Here is a 17,121-nt window from a genome sequence, read left to right on the forward strand (position 1 = left end):
AAGGGGAAATGTATTGGGTCGATCTGTAAACCATGAAGTCTTTTTGAAGATGAACTCAGTGCAGTGAAATATGCATCATACGTGCACTTTTATTAGTGAAGGTATGATGGGATGTGAAGTTAGGATTACACACTATAATACCTACACGTTCAAGTCTCCGGATTTTTTTTGGCGTGCTGCACTTGGAGACATCTCGTCCTCTAATCACATCCTCGTAATGCTTCTTCTCGAGGATCCCTAGTAAGAAGGATCCTTAATAGACGGCCAAGCTTCCAGAAAGCTTTTTGCGTCATACACAAATACAGGAGAGCTGCCAAGCTTATCCCTTCTCCTACAGATTGGCAGCCTTGGACCTTAACAAAAGCACTTGCTAAATTCAACACCTTCCTTAAAGCTGCGGCATAGGGCCTTCTTCAATCCTTTTGGACGAGTGAGAGTGTTGCCTCGAACGGACCTTCAGGAGGCGGCCCCAGATCAACGTACAGACGAAGGTTGCTTTCACCTCCTTGGTGGCGATAGAAACCCACTTGCCCATTTTAAGGCCCCCCTTCCTCCAAACTAGCGTGATAGAAGAAAGGTAGTTGGCATGGGAGAGGCCGCTTCCTCTTCTTTCTCCCTTTCTCTCGCGCTGCCGGTCATATGCTGCTGCTTGCGATGCCCACGTCGGCCGTTATGTTGCTGCCTATCACGCGTTTGTGCTGTGAGTAGTAGGTGCGTCGGCTGCTGCGCCTCAGTTAGTAGCCACACCTGCGCCCGTCCTACACGGCCCCCGTGACAAGGCCACTCGGGCGCATGCTCGACTAGGCTTGGGATCACACGGAATCTCCTCCTCATACTGGGTGAGGAGATCTCTTTTGAGTATTCCAAACCCTTCTCGGGCTAGCGGGGCCATTGAGCGGTTTTGTCCTTTGAGGCCACCGTCCTTCAAATGGGCGGAAGTGGCCAAGGGCCTCCACACAAGGGTGGTCCTACAAACAGCCAAGATCTACTTGAGGGACGATCTCACATCTTTGACCAATGCAAAGTCAGATATCGAGATGGAAGGTTCACAAAGCGATCCCCACCAAAGATATACTTCTCATGGCCACATGGAATTGTAATGGAGAGACATTGTCCTCTACACCAAGACTCATTAGAGCCTTGAGAGAGGGTGCATGATGTGTCTAGATATGTATGGGAATTGGTCTTTGGAGGCTAGACTAGTACCTGTAGGGGGGTACATGGCTCAAGAGATGTGACATGCCTATTTAGGGCTCACTTATGTAGGGTACTCATAGTGATCATAAGGGGTGATGAGGCCCGATTTATGTGGATGTGTATAGCCAGACTTGGCTCTCAAATTATACATATTATTGTAATGTGCTATTTTTATATGCCTTCATAGGAGATTGTTGTAGATAGACAATCTCCATCTGCTCTCATGTTCGTAAACATTTTGTAGCTCTCTCAACATGGAGACATCCTCTTGTTGTGCGACTTCAATGTAGAAATAGCTACATGACAGGTGCATATGTATGATTTCCATGTAGATGCACTTATGCTTTTAGTATGTTTTTAGAGATAGACCCTATATAGTTGGGATTGCCTATACAAGGAGTGCAACGGGCATATTAGGATGCACGTAGGGTTTGATGCCACCTATGCTAGATGCTTTTTGGACATGACAACCATGCTTGAGTTATTGATTTTTAATGGGATGTCACCTATGCTAGATGCTTTTTGGACATGACAACCATGCTTGAGTTATTGATTTTTAATGGGATGTCCCATTAGCCCACATCGGTCAACCTTACATGCTTCCCATATAGAGGGGGTCTAGAACTGTGGATTGCTGGATGGTGTCTCGTGCTCGTGTGACACATCTAGCACTTCACCATTCCACCACCTATAGGGGTTGATCACATGTACGTCAGTTTCACCATTTCATGCACATCCTTGCTACCCACTATTGAATCCCCCCATCTCCACTCTCACCCACATTCATTTCCACCATGACCTCAACCTTGTCTAATGAGGACCAGCTATCTTGCCGCCCTCTAAACTTACGCAAGGAGGAGGCCCACTCATCACATGGAGTAGACAACAAGGGTGTAGGTCACCATCCTAGAATCTCATGAAGGGAGAAGCTCACCATGGAAGCTTGCTCAAGGCAAGGAGATAACCATATGATCATGTATCAAAGATATAAAAAAGGTGTACAAACTATCCTATAAGTAACTGATATAGTCACGACCATTCACATGGGTTGCCCATAAACCCAAGTACTATATCCCATATCATGTGCCTAGGCCCTCATCCCACATTTGCATGTGTAGTACAAACAAGCACATATTTTCCCACATTACAAACCATTCCCTCCTACAATGATTTCGTCCTCGAAATCAAAGGGCAGTTGTGCACAAAACAAATACAAAGGCTATATACAAGGAGCCCAATACGTGAACAAATGTCATCATCCCAAAGAGCCAGTACCAATACATGAATCTCATGACACCCGGGGTCAAATGGAAAAGATAAAGGACTTCTATAGATGATGAGGCTAGTTGGATATCCTCTAGGGTCAAATGGAAAAGCTACAAGTATCGCCCCGAAGATGAGGTAATCCATACAACTGCGACCGCATGGACGAAATGTAAATCCAATCCATGTAGAATCCAAAGCAATGGCTCTCAAACTGCCTGGATTGAACAGAGAATACAGAAAGCCCATGTCAGCAATGCAACTAGCCAATCCTCTTGGGTCGAATGAATAACCACAATGTAGATCATCCAACCATGAAAGAAATATGTAACCACTCGGATCAAAAGGGAAACATAACAGTGCATCCAACAATCTAGAACATAAATCCAACAACCCATCGGTAAGAGGGGCTCCATCATCCATGGTCGTTGCACCGAATCCTCCTATCTCATAGGAATCATGACTAGTAGCCACACCATGTTGTGATGTACCATGGCGTGCCATATAATCATATATCATGCGTCTCAAGTGACATAAGATGCATGTGAAAGTGAATGCTCCATTCCCATAGATCACATAATCATATCGGCATCCACAAAATGTAAAGGCACATGCCTCATAACTAGCATTCCCATAAGCATAGGTGTCATCCTTAAGATCGGCATATTTGCTACCATTGCATAATTCCTCATCAACATGTATAGCATGCGTGAAATCCATATGGTAGCCATGATGAATAAGAGTAGAATATGTCGTCTCAAGACTATCGTCATCTCCATGAACATGTGTACCACCCATATGCATGATCATCAACACGTATGGACAATCTCGTCATAAGAAAGTCCTCTCTCATATGCATCAAGATCCACATCCTTCAAGTCTCCATAGTCAAATAATAAACCATCATATGTTGTCCAATCCGGACTCGAGAATGGAGCATACAATGCATTCCCATAACCTTCCATGAATCACTCAATGCATTACCTAATGCATAATCATCTAAAGCATAGTCATCATATGTATCATCAATACATGAGTTATCATACCCATGGATACATGCATCAATAGAAGGTGTAGTGTCCAAAGAAAAACCATCCACCTCCATAACACATATAGACTCCATCATCTCATGCACATCAATATCTCTTGAAGACAACTCCAAGTCAACCCCAAGAAAAGATGAGTCATTCCCAGAAACTTAGCACCAATCCACATGTGCTTATCGCTCCCAACAATCATCAATCAATGCATCATAAAGCTAAGTGTGAAGAATCCTTAAGAAAGGTGAAAGAGGCTCGTTCACACAATCATCAACAAGCTGTGAATTTTTGCCATCACAAAGCTCATCATTGGCTCACAATGGGCCACTACATCAACACATATGGATGTTTCCAAAGATCTATGCATGCCGGGACACAATCGGTAGATGAGATAATGTCCAGAATTTCTTGTATTTGAATGTATAGTTTCACAATCACATGCTTTTCAAAATTTTCAGCAAGTGTGTTAACCCCAAGGATACCCTCAATGAACTCACAAAAGACCCACATAATTATAGTCCATGCAATGACCAAAAGGTTGAGTGAGCGGGTAACCTCTTTTATCCCTTTTGATATCCAAATGTTTCGACATGAGTTGAAGCGTTCCATCCCACTCAAGCATGAAGTGTAGCCAAGAATGGGTACCACCAACTCATTCATTTCTATCTTGCTTTTAGCTCTACAAACTTGTCCTTGTGATTGATCCTTTGGGTATGCATGTGGACAAGTGCCACCAACACCATGATCTCATCAAGACTAATGTCCTCATCAATTTGCACAATACTTTCATGAAATCTGTCTAATCTTTGCACAAAACCCTCTATACTTTCCTTCTCTTTGATGTTGGGAACAAAGAAGGAAAGGTACCAGTATCTCTCCATATAGCTAGATAGAGAGTCTTCATGTGAGAATACCATGCACCGATCTCTAAAGATCTTTTGCTCTTTGGTGGTCACAAAGTATTGCACAACATCATATGTCAAATTCTGCCAATCCCGATTACACATGCATTTCCTTCAACCACCAAGATCTAGCTCTTCCTTTGAAATGAGAAGTCACTTTCTTCACTTTGGCAAGCTTGCCACACAAGGCATGAATATAGACATCCCAATTACCATTTCAATCCTTGAGTCCCATGCAAGTGACTCCTTCATCATCAAATGCAAACAATGTTTGTGCAAATGGCTCTCCTCTTTTGAACCATAAACTACTCACTTGAGTAGATACCATATACTCAAGAAAAGCTGCACTTTCATTGATTCCAACAACCTTGTATGCAAAAATCCATACATCAAGGAAAACCTTAATCTTCACAATCTTTTTGCTTTTGAACATTACCATCATAATGTTCCATAATCATTATGTCTTCAAAAGCATATTGTCCTTTGTTTTAATTCTCAATCAATAAAGGCCTTTGATAGGCATTTCCATCCATTGTCTTTAAAAATGAAAAATATCCAATTGGCCTTGCACGAGAGAAGCCTTGTCCTTGTACACCATAATATATGCTTGAAGAAGGTTGCTTTTGGTAAAAACATTGCTTCTTGCTTGCATGTCATCAAAATCCTCTTCATCACTATCCTCATATTGAGTTCGTAAGAACACTCTCAATTGGGTTCCAAACACCATTGCTAAGAGTGACCTCAGAGGAAGAATCATAGCCACCTTGATTGAGTTAAGATTCAACTTCACTTTCATGGATCTAATCATCATTGCTATGAGTGACCTCATAGGAAGAACCATAGCCAACTTGATTCTTATAGGCATAAGCATAAAAATTCGCATCAAAATTCATACTTCCCGTATGTCCTTGATGATCGTACTCATAGTCTTCATCACATTTATCATTATCCATGCATGTTGAATCTTCATGATTGTCTATAGCCCCATTGAAAGTATCCTCTTCAATGCAATATTTCTCATCCTTCGTACAAATTTCATTGCAAATATTGTCATCACTCCCGAGTACCGCACCCAAAATTAGTCAACTATGCCATCGGTACAAGATTTGATCCAACTTGTGAGTTTGGAATTCGATTGGACGAGGTTGAAAGCTTGTCGTGAAGCTTATGGGATAAGGATTGAATCCCAATGATTGCTTATTCCTAAACCCACTTGATAAAATTAGGGTTTAGCACTTTGCTCAATGCGGTCAAAAACTGTAAAAACATCAAATAGGCTGTATTTTGCTCAAACAGACTCCAAATTTGGTGATCTTTAGTTTTTCATGTCCACAATGGAGAGAAGAAAGCCTATACCACCTCGATCCCACTTTGGATGTGTCATATAGCTCTCTGTTTTAGGGTTTTTGAAGTACTACTGGAAAATGAAAAATTGGCTATAAGATTACCAAAACTTGACCGATTTTGATGATCTATAGCTTGTTAGAACTATCTTAGCAAGTACTATCATTCTCCCAAAGATTTTGACCAAAGTCAAAATAGAAGTCAAATCTGTTTTGACTTTTGTCAAAAAGTTAACTATGTCACTTTGACCTAACAAATGAAATCGGAATCAAAGAGTTAAAGGCTTGATTGGAAGGTCTAATGAAATACTAACAAGATATGTAAAGACCCATGCGACACAATCTAGGGTTTATGACTGTATTAGGGTTTGATGATTTGTGGAAAAGCCTAATTTCACCTTCCAAACGATGTCAGAATCAAGATCTTTAAACCTTGATGCGAAGTACTTATGGAATATTACAAGAGGGTATAAAGCCTTAGGCAAGACCCAAAAACCCCTATGACTGAATTTAGGGTTTAGGTTACAGGTATGTAGAAAAATTTTAGAAATTTTGGCATGACCTTTAGGCAATTGCTACTGAAACTCAATCCAAAATGTGATCATCAATAATGTCCAAGCATAGGTAATATGCATATACTTTGTCAAACACAAGAAATTGCAATTCCCTTCACTTTGCATCCAAGTCCATTGCTTGTACCATTGCCTTAACCATTTCATTGCCCATTGCCAATGTACTTCAAATCAAATTTGTGTGGATGATGCGCATTGAAGCTTACCGATTTCCCAGTCAAGCTCTTCCAACCCCCTTACTCAAGTTTGAAATCCAAGAGCAAGGGTTTGGGCCAAGTCTTCACTTCCATGTACCTGATCCCCTTTTGTACCGCTTCACCAAGGCACTCACGGCACGAAAGGTTCAAGACGCTCTCTACCCTTGGCCTCTCCAACCAAATGCCAAGGGTGCCCTCAAAACATACATCCTCACCATCCACACAATTGAAGTACCAAATTGATTTGCAAGGGATGGTGTAGGCTACTCACAACATGGCACTTATAATTGCATGTCTCAATCACTAGATATAAGGGGTTAATGCTGGTGATGAGATTGGGTCAATGTCAAGTCCACTTCTTCATGATTCTTGTCTCCCCAATGCTTGAAGTTGCTTTCTCCAATGGCTTATGCACTCTCAAGTCTTCACTTGATGCAAGCTTTGGTATTCATTTGATGCAAGTAATCTCCAAAATGTAACCATAGTGTGGCATATGCATACAAGATGTAAATGCAACCAAATGCAAAAGCACAATGTCTCAAGATCCCAAATGATAAGGTGAAAGAGAGCATGTATGATGGATATTATGCAAACAAGGCTTGATCATAAGTGGATTATGTTTAAAGAATTCCTATTGCTCATGAAATAGATTGTTCAATTGATTGGCTAAAAAGAGAGGTGACATTTGCCCCATATTTTTGGGTCCCATCTCATTGAATTAAAGCTTCCATCATCACCACTTTTCCCAAATCCATCAAACCTAACACACATTTGATACTATCTTCTCACTCCAAACCAAGAATCACCGAATCTCTGCAAATCTCATGTAATTTTGCTAAGAAATGAAGAAATCCGAGGAAATTTCAAGAAAGGTCGAAACAATGAAGAAATCCAAAAATTTCTCAACACTTCTATTGATCACGACATTCATACTCGAAGCATTTTCATGTTAAGATCAAGATTTTCAAGAAATTTTTGGAAGAAATTCAAGAACATCAAGAAGATCAAGAAAATCAAGAACTTCAAGAAAATAAAGAGAATTCAAGAAAATACTAAAAATGGATCAAAAGAATGGCTCTAATACCACTGCAAGGAGGCCCACTCATCACATGGAGTAGACAACAAGGGTGTAGGTCAGTATTCTAGAGTCTCATGAAAGGAGAAGCTCACCATGGAAGCTTGCTCAAGGTAAGGAGATAATCATATGGTCATGTGTATCAAAGATATCAAAAAGGTGTAAGAACTATCCCATAAAGTGACTTTAGTCACTTACTCCTAGAACCATTCACACATGGGATGCCCATAAAACCAAGTTCTATGCCCCATATCATGTGCCTAGGCCCTCATCCCACATGTGCATGTGTAGTACGACCAAGCACATATTTTCCTACATTACACTTGATCTCACATTGCCAATCTCCACTCTCACATAACACCTCTTTCATCAATCCATGAATTAGCCATGTGAGTTTCTCCCACACCACCTGCTCCATCACCCCGCCCTGTGCGTGGTACGATAATGAATGCAAGAACACATATCATCACCTCCTACAAGAGCAAGCGTGTGTCCACAAAAAAATGTAAAGAGCATTTTACCCGTCAGAAGAGCATGCGTCCTTATTAGACAAGTGCGAAGAGAGCTCTACCAAATCTTTTTGAGTGAGGACAACTTTGAGGCATGGTGCATTCTCAATGAAAAGAAACCACCCACCCATATCACAAACCCACTTATATTGGAGGCTTATGCACGACATCTCTACGATGTGCAAAACTATCCCACACCCTAATCACAAATCCTATGCCCTACCTTGATCGGTCTCTTCAACACTAGCAATGTCACTAGGGCCCTACTTTATCGGTCTCTTCATCAACACTAGCAATGTCACTAGGGCCCTACCTTGATCGGTCTCTTCAACACTAGCAATGTCACTAGGGCCCTATTAAAGATGCATAATGTTGGGCTAAGGATCATGAAAATCTTTGTGCCACTTTGCATGTGGGCCTTGTATGAAAGCTTCCTACCCTCTTGAACCACCACCACCATTGTCCCAAGCCCCATAAAGCTAGAGACCCCACCAACCCTAACAACTACATGATAGGCCATACAATGACCAAGATATATTGGAGGCCGAATTAGTTTCTTAGCAAAGAGATAGGACCGGAGAGCCATTGAACTAGGTAGGCTTTAGCAAGAACTAATCTACTCGAGATCATATATTCACTATCCAAGCCATTATTAAGGAGTTGGCCAAGGGCATAGAAGCAACACGTATATTGCTATTTCATGCATTTTCGATTCAGTCCCCCAATCCCAACTCCTAGATTGCCCACATTTGCTTTAGTCTCAAATATGTGGATACCTTGCGTCAAGCTCTTGTTCTCAAGTGTGTTCAAGTCTTGATAAATGTGTATTAGCCTTGCTTAATGTTTCATTATTCTTGCTTAAGGTGCATTGTTATGTGAGAGTTTAGCTTAATGCTAATCATCTTAACTTTTTGTTAATCCTTTCATTAGGTGAGTTAATATTTCCTTACTATTTAGCTCATTCATCTAGAGAGAGTGATCTTTGTGTGAGGTTAGATTTCAATAACCACCTTCCACAGCTAGCCCTTGTGTTCCTCCATGGAGCTTACACTAGAGAGAGTGCAAGCCTTGGTTAGCCAGGTAGCCCTTATGCCCTTCATGGAGCTTACACTAGAGAGAGACCAACATGCCCTTTAGATGGAGATCTTCCTTCCCTTTCAATATAGTCTTGACTCACCATTCTTAAATATCTTTCCAAGAGTTATCCGTCTTCCTTTTACAAGACTTCACACGATTCGTACTACATAGATGGTCCCACTCAAGCTCCCCCCACAAAGCTCCAGTTTCTTGTGAGTTTCTAATGATAGATTCATTATGAGCCCTAGATGCCTTCATTGGTACATGTTACATGGCATGTGTATTGCCATTGCACCAACTAGAAGTATTACCACACCATCTAGGGTTGAGTTTGGTGGAGCGTATGTCATCTCCTAGGCGGCATAGATATGTAGGGTATACACACGATAGGGGAAGAGGAGACAAAGGAGCACTATTTGTGTGGATGCTCACTCTTATGAGATTCAAGAGAGATTCCATTGTCTTTTGGATTTGGCCCTCTCTCATAGGTTATGAAGTATGTGGATTAGTGATATGCTTGGGTATGTATCGAAGCTTCATCATCATCAAGACACCATGCTTACAGATGACCATGGGTTGCATCCAATGGGATGCTTCTTAGACCTCCATTACAAACTTCTTTAGAGGAGATTCTACCAAACACCGAGCGAGATTTTCCAAGCGAACTAAAATATCCGAGCGGAACCCATCAAAACAGCCTAATTCATTAAATTGCATAATTAAAGAAAAGAGCAAAATTTTTGTCATTGATGGAATTTAAAAAATTTACAATATACCAAATAGTGCCTTCGTCTAGTAAATGCAATGTTCAAAAAAGATGCAATGTGACTTGTTTTCCAAATGACACACGATCAACCAAGATACGAGGGTACTTTATCGCTATGTAACAAAACCGAAAAACAAAGACAAGTTGCACCCATCGCCAATGGAGATTTTTTGCATCCACAACAATAGATTATAGTACACAATTTAGTTTCTTGTTTTTTAATGCATTGTACACAAAATACTCTCTGTATATTTACAGCTTATATGGGTTTAATATTGAAAGACTAACAATCAACCAAGATACCAGGAAAAAAGATCGCCCCGCAAACAAAATCGAAGCACAAATATAAGAGGTAATCTGAATTACTAAGATGAGTCACACTCATCATCAATGAAGAAGTTGCACCTTAGTCGATGTTGTTGGACAACCTTCTTGTATGGTTCATCATCTGCCATTATTACAGTATACATCGGCAACACACTTTTCCAAGAAACCAAAAGAACGTTAACTTTCAAAAATCACCACTCAGGAGACAAACTAATAGCATCAAAACCAGAACTGTGTCATATATGTCCATGATAGGTCAAAACATACACCACATCAAAAACTCATAGCAATCAAAACCCGATCATAAATATCCATAAGCAGCAAGAAACGTGTAGCTAGTGAAGGTGCAAGGCTCACTAATCATCGAATGGGTTCGAATGGGTTTGCATTCACATTTTTGTCCACATACTCATCTTTAAAAGATTTATAATTTTCCTCCCTAGGCTGCTTCCTAGTGCGAAGCGAAGGCTGAACATAAGAAGTTATAAGTCTCTCATCCATGTCAATGGATGCACAAACACACCTTGTAAAGCAAACATGCCTTGAGGATGGGAGTTGTGCCACATCCCTCCTCGTCGGCACAGCAACTCCAGAAAACAACCAAGAAAGATCTGGCTCCTCTCAAGACTCCCTCGCCATGGCTCTCCTGAGGGGGCCAATGCCATATATGCATCTGGCATGTAGTGAGGCAAAACCATGTCTGCAGGCTGCATGCGTAAGCAATCAAAGTAGGGCAGACTATCACCAATGTAAGATGGCGGATGTATCCCACGACAATGTACCATCAAAACCACATAAGTGTCACACTGAAACGTCAAGAAATATAACGAATATTAGCATGACTCCAACTAACACATTTTAAACAAAAGATCGCCCCCACAAGCACACACCAATCTTACCTCGGTATGTAGCCCAACAATCTCAAGGTAGCCATATGCATTGTCATGAAGCACAACAATGCAACATACTATCACTAAGTCTGAAACTCGACAGAACCTCTCCACCCACCCTATTGACTCTCTTGTAGCAAAGTGAGAAGAACGATGATTCATGTGGACACAATATCAAATACACTCAATTTCCAAACAAAAGTTGTAGACGTACCTCTGAATGATGCCATAATAAGTAACCAACCGGAGTTTGATAGTGTCAAAGCAAAAAGGGCCACGCCATAATGCACATGGTCCTCTATACACACATCCTAAACAGGGTGTGTGGTTGGTGCATGATGCACCCCTCCAAAATGGGAGGTCCAAGAAGATGAAATCTGTAGCCCAACCCAATGGCCTCCCTTTGCTAATGTAGTCGGTTGGCTATCGCTATGCACTCGGCATCTCCAAGCAGTGGTAGATCACCATACGCAAGCTCCGACACAAATACAAAAGAAGAGGACTTTTTGACAACAATGGGGCCTTTAAGGCCTACATAAAAACCAAATAACCTAGAATTAACAATGCGACCTTTAAGGCCTAAATAAAAACAAAATAACCTAGAAGGGCAAGACCCCAAAGAATTGAAACATGATCACATAAACACATAATAATACAAGAAATCATAATAGTAATATCATCTGGAGGTGGCACATCATCAACGTTCTACTCCACATAAGACGAAGAAGGGCGACCTTGAAAGCACACACATCATCCTTTTGAACATACAACCAACACCAAAACAAGAAACAAGAAACCTCATGTAACAAGAATTTATAAAACCTGCATCTCGAGGAGTTCGTATCCTTGTAGTAGGCTCTTCAACACAGTCATTGTGCTTCATTTGGTCATGAAGCTCCCTCTCTCTCTCAAGCACATGGCTCAGAACCATATCTATCCACCATAGGCAGTTATCCAACTCCCAACGAGAGAGGTTGTGCATGGGTGGTGGATACATACACGCCTCCTCATTGAGCAAGAGCCATTTTCTTGCTCTAACAAGAACCGAGGGAATGTGGCTCTTTTATTTCAACCACAAAAAGAATCTGCACAATAAGAAGAACAACCCACTAAGTTTCCATAAAGATGCACATGACTCATTAGGTTGCCATAGCAAAAAAAGTACCTATAAACAACTGCCATTTGAATGAGGTCAAGCTTCTGAAGAGCTCTCAATTCAAGGCTCTTTTCCTTTGTCTCAATTCTACCCTCAATAGGAAAAATGGACTTCCTATCCTCAAGCTTCACCTCTTCAAAATAGTCAAACATAGGGCAATCTTGTGGAATAATAATTCCTCCAGGCACATTAACATAATCACCAAGAACATGTTGTGCTCTTTGATACGCTTTTTCAAGCAAGCCCTCTCTTCGTAACCAACTACATCAAATGTAGAAACTCATTGAGGAATTGGCAATGTATAAGTCAAGAAATTATTTTGAAACACACTTTAACGATTAAGGTACTTACTTTCTAAATACATGATCCCTACGAGTAAGCCCATAAGTTGCCTTTGTTACCTTATTAGCCTCCAAGAGAGACAACCAAAACACTTTTTTTTCAATTGAAGCATCACACAAGGTCAACATATTTAGCTTCTCCAAAGTCGCGAAGCTATCGTGTCCCCATTTCAAAACCCAAACTTTCCTCCGCCATTCATCTCACCAAGCTTAGGATCAATAATGTTGAGTATCTATAAACCATGTCTTCATAATTATGACACATTCTCATATCACATAGTCATGCTTCAATGTTGCAAGAGCAAACACTTACATACCTTCCCAATATGATCACCAAAACTTGATGCAAGCTCACCGAGCTCCTTCTCCTCCAACATTTTCAACTCCTTCTCTGACATACTATGCCTTGCTTGCTCACGCTTCTTATTAAGAGCTTGAGTCATTTGAACCTGGCATAAAAAAACCAAGTCAAAAATTGACAACAATCAACTACTTTTGTCATGGAAACAAGAGAAAACATTATTGTGCATCAACGTTTGTACCACATAAACTTACATTATAAATTAGTTTGCCCAAATACCTCCTTGTTGTAAGAGGATACCATGGCTCCGATCCTTTTGTATACTTCTTTCTAATCAAAGCAATCAACCTCATGTCCCTCTCTGGCAAACCATCCATGTAGTCACTATAGCTTGCCGCACAAATGTTGGCACAGTCTATAATCTCATCTCTTAGGCTAGTGGCCACTAGCGCATGGGTGTTCAAACTTGAAACGAAAGAAAACAAAACAAGTGCATTTGTTTGCAATTTTCAACTAGATAGACATTCACAATGTGTAGACTTTATCATTTTTCAAAAAAAGTACTCACAAATTCATTCATTGTAGACTTGATCGCAACGCAATCTCAAGTACTCTTGTTGGGTCAATCACGGTACACAAAACTCTGCAATGCTTCTCTTTTGTTTGAGAGAACCTTTCCCTTATTGTGGATTGCCATGCAACTGTCCTATGGTTAACCGCCTTCCCACACATCGAGTATCCTATTTGACAACACATGGAGGTATGGCCTTTCCTCTATCTCCGCTTCAAACTCCGTGTTTATCTTTTGCCAAATAGGGCCCCATCTTGCCAATACCTCATCCTTGACCAAAGTCTCCTTTCTACATCATGTCCACACAAAAACAATAAATGCTCCTTTCTCTTGAACATAACCCTCTTTTCCAAAAGTTGTCTTCAATCTCGAGACACATATGGGATGAACCTGCACAACGGGATGGGAGGACATTGAAAACAGCTAAACATCCTAGTTTTATGTAATATGTCTTCTCCCCTATCCATGTAAAGCTTGTTTTCATCCTCGGTATCAACTCTCGAAGGTATCTCTGGCTGAACAATAAATGGGACAAATTGCAAGCAAGCCTCTTGAGAGCCCAAAGTATTATCCACCTCATGAACTGCTCCTATGCTCATATACTGACTCTGAACCTCATCTCCATGTGTGTCAAAGTATTCTTGCATATTTGTCTCTACGAACACTTACTTGGTCAATATTATCAACCAAGGTAGATCCTTGACCATGAAAACCCCTTCCTCGCTTGCCTCTCCCCCCACGGGTAGAAGGGCTACAATAACAAAGAGAGACATGACAATATGTTGTGTCAAAACCGTGTTGGATAGGCTCAAAAAATGAACATTAAACTTAAGTTTTCAAAAATTACCATTCCATACATAGCACCAACATCAACATTTCTTCTCTCTTTCTCTCTCTCTTACACACACACACACACAAACACCAATGTGGAAAAAGATTGGAAAACATCCTTCTCCCCAATCTCTCTCTCTCTCTCTCTCTCTCTCTCTCTCTCTCTCTCTCTCTCTCTCTCTCAAATCCCCACCAGATCTCCTCGTTGAATGCTCCTCGTACGAGACTCGAAACCTACAAACAAACAAACAACATGGGGGTGCAGGCCTGACTCACCTCCCAACCATGACAGCTGTGGGCAAGCCCACAGTCTTGGCTGTCCCCACTGAGCCACGAGCTGAGCTAACTAGGTTGACGTACTGACCAATCTCCTCCTTGCGACGTCCCATACCGCCACGAAGCTACCCTCGTGGGCCTCGATATTGATGCCGGCCTTGGCTGCACAAAGCAAGTACACGTCTACACTAGATCCAAGCTCCAGACCATAGAGCTCTCACAAATCACGCGAGACTCTATATCACTAATGAATAACCTTGGCCACCCTTTTATAGGCTCTTGGCCGTTCATCGGGCATCCACACTTGGGTGCCCGCCCGTCCATACTTGGATGCCCGCCCATTAGTCTATCCCTAACTCAGCTTGCCAATCAACTTGCCTAGCTCCAAGCTTCCGCAAACCTCGAAGCTAGTCTTGTGTGCGTGTAGCACACGGTAGATACACACTGTGCACAACATGACATACTCCCCTTCCTCTAAGAGCTCACTCCTGAGCTCACTAAAAAGCAAGGGTAATCTCTTTGAAGAGTAGTCAATGTCTCCCATGTAGCATCCTCCTTAACACGATCCTTCCACTTGATCTTGTATTCCGTGATAAGCGTATTACGCAATCTTCTTTCACGAAATCCAAGAATCTTTTCAGGTTCGTGCGGAACAAATGTCATGTCCTCGACATCTATAATTTCTTGAGGAGTAACTAACTGGTCTGTTCCACCCAGTACTTCCTTAAGTCTATTGACATGAAATACAGGATGAACTTTCACATGAGAAGGCAAATCCAATTCATATGCAACTAAACTAATCCTTCGTGTAATACGAAATGGTCCACAGTATCTAGGGGATAATTTCGGAGATCAACCTGTCCGTAAAGTCTCGGAATCTTCAGAACTCGCAAATACACCATCGTTCCTTCAGAGAGCTCTCTGGGTGAACGATATCTATTAGAATAAAATTTGTCTCGGTCTCGAGCACTTCTAATAGATTCCTTCGCAACTTGTAATATTTCCTGCATATCTTGCAAAAAATTACGTGCTGCATCATGCTGAAGTCCTGAGAATCCTACTATAACAGTGATCTAGGTTGAAAACCATACATAAGCATGAAAGGACTAAAACCTGTACTCGTATGCTTAGTACTGTTATATGCAAATTCTAACATAGGAAGATAATCCTCCTATGAACTTTGTCTTTTGGATACATATGCTCGAAGCATATGATTCACTCTTTCAGTCTGGCCATCAGATTGAGGATGATCGGAGGAACTCAAATTCAAAGTTGTTTCCGACTTCTCGAAAACAAGTTTCCAAAAATCACTTGTAAACTTAGAGTCCCTATCACTGACTATGTCCTGCGGTACAGTCTAAACAATTGCTCGATCAACTGTCGTGCTAATTGCGTAGCTGTAATAGTCTTCCGGGTCGGTAAAAATCTAGCCATTTTTGTCAAGCGATCTACCACAACTCAAATAGAATCGTGGCCTTGATGTGTTCTTGGCAATCCGGTAATAAAATCCATGGAAATACTTTCCCATTTATTACCTGGGATTTGCAAAGGATACAACAACCCAGCCTGTCTAAAGCATTCAGCTTTATTTGCCTGAGAAATTTGACACGAGAACATAATCTTCTACATACCCTTTCATCTTTGGCCAATAAAAAGTGTGTTTCACTAACGATAGTGTCCTATGTATCCTAGGGTGTCCAACAAAAGGGGCATCGTGACACTCCTTAAGAATCTTGGACCTAATGTCCGGGATCTGTGGTACACAAATTTTGTCATTTTACGGAATAGTAAACCATTCCGAATCATCCACTGGCCCTGCAGCCTAAATGGTAGACTGCTCAGTCATTGAGTCTTGGTCGATCAATGAGCTCCCGTCCTGGATCTTCTGCCAAAATGGACCAAAATAACTATCAGTCCTGCAAAGCCCTCTCAATGATTGAAATAAGTCAGTAGAAATCTCGGTGAACGACAAAGTATTCACCTCTCTAATTCGACTAAGCGCATCTGCAACACTATTCATGGACCCTTTTCGATAACGGATCTCAAAATCAAAATCTTGCATTAACTCAGCCCAACGAGCTTTCCTTCCTCTCAGATCATCCGCATCACACACATACTTGATTAACCGATGAGCAGTAATACCACAAACTTGGAGCCATATAAATAATGTCTCCAAACCTTGAGAGCATGAATCACAGCATAAAACTCCTTCTCAAGGGTTGGCCAACGAGATTGAGTGTCATCTAGCTTTTTACTTTCAAAAGCAACTGGTCTACCGTCTTAAAATAGAGCAGCCCCGATGGCATAGTCACTGGCATCAGTTTCAAGAACATAGTCCTTGGAAGGGATAAGAAAGGAAGAAAGTGGAATCAATACACAATGGAAAGCGGTATACAAAGAAGAATCCATTATATTTCCAAAATCAACTGTATTTACAAGAGGTCCCTGAGAGGGATGAATACAATCACCTAAAATACTATACTGGTT

The 17,121-nt window shown here is 41.2% G+C and overlaps 1 protein-coding gene across 1 annotated transcript; it reads right to left on the minus strand.

Annotated features, from left to right (window-relative positions):
- Positions 1–10,422: 10,422 nt before the first annotated feature.
- LOC147640783 (uncharacterized) lies at positions 10,423–14,456 on the minus strand. The gene is made up of 4 exons (XM_086815132.1): positions 12,324–14,456; positions 11,373–12,243; positions 11,168–11,277; positions 10,423–11,074 (listed from the first exon to the last, which is right to left on the minus strand). Exons 2-4 carry the CDS (start codon positions 11,386–11,388, stop codon positions 10,751–10,753), a joined length of 450 nt encoding a protein of 149 aa, XP_086671258.1. The 5' UTR covers positions 11,389–12,243; positions 12,324–14,456; the 3' UTR covers positions 10,423–10,750.
- Positions 14,457–17,121: the final 2,665 nt, after the last annotated feature.

This window comes from Cibotium barometz, chromosome 2 (genome assembly GCF_041138505.1).
Source record: "Cibotium barometz isolate CiBa-2024 chromosome 2, ASM4113850v1, whole genome shotgun sequence".
NCBI classification, from domain to species: domain Eukaryota; kingdom Viridiplantae; phylum Streptophyta; class Polypodiopsida; order Cyatheales; family Cibotiaceae; genus Cibotium; species Cibotium barometz.

Excerpts from the sequence above, each read along its gene's own strand:
- LOC147640783 (XM_086815132.1), bottom strand. Across the intron at positions 11,075-11,167 it reads TTGTTGGGCTACATACCGAG|TGTGACACTTATGTGGTTTT; the intron begins GTAAGATTGGTG and ends TTGACGTTTCAG.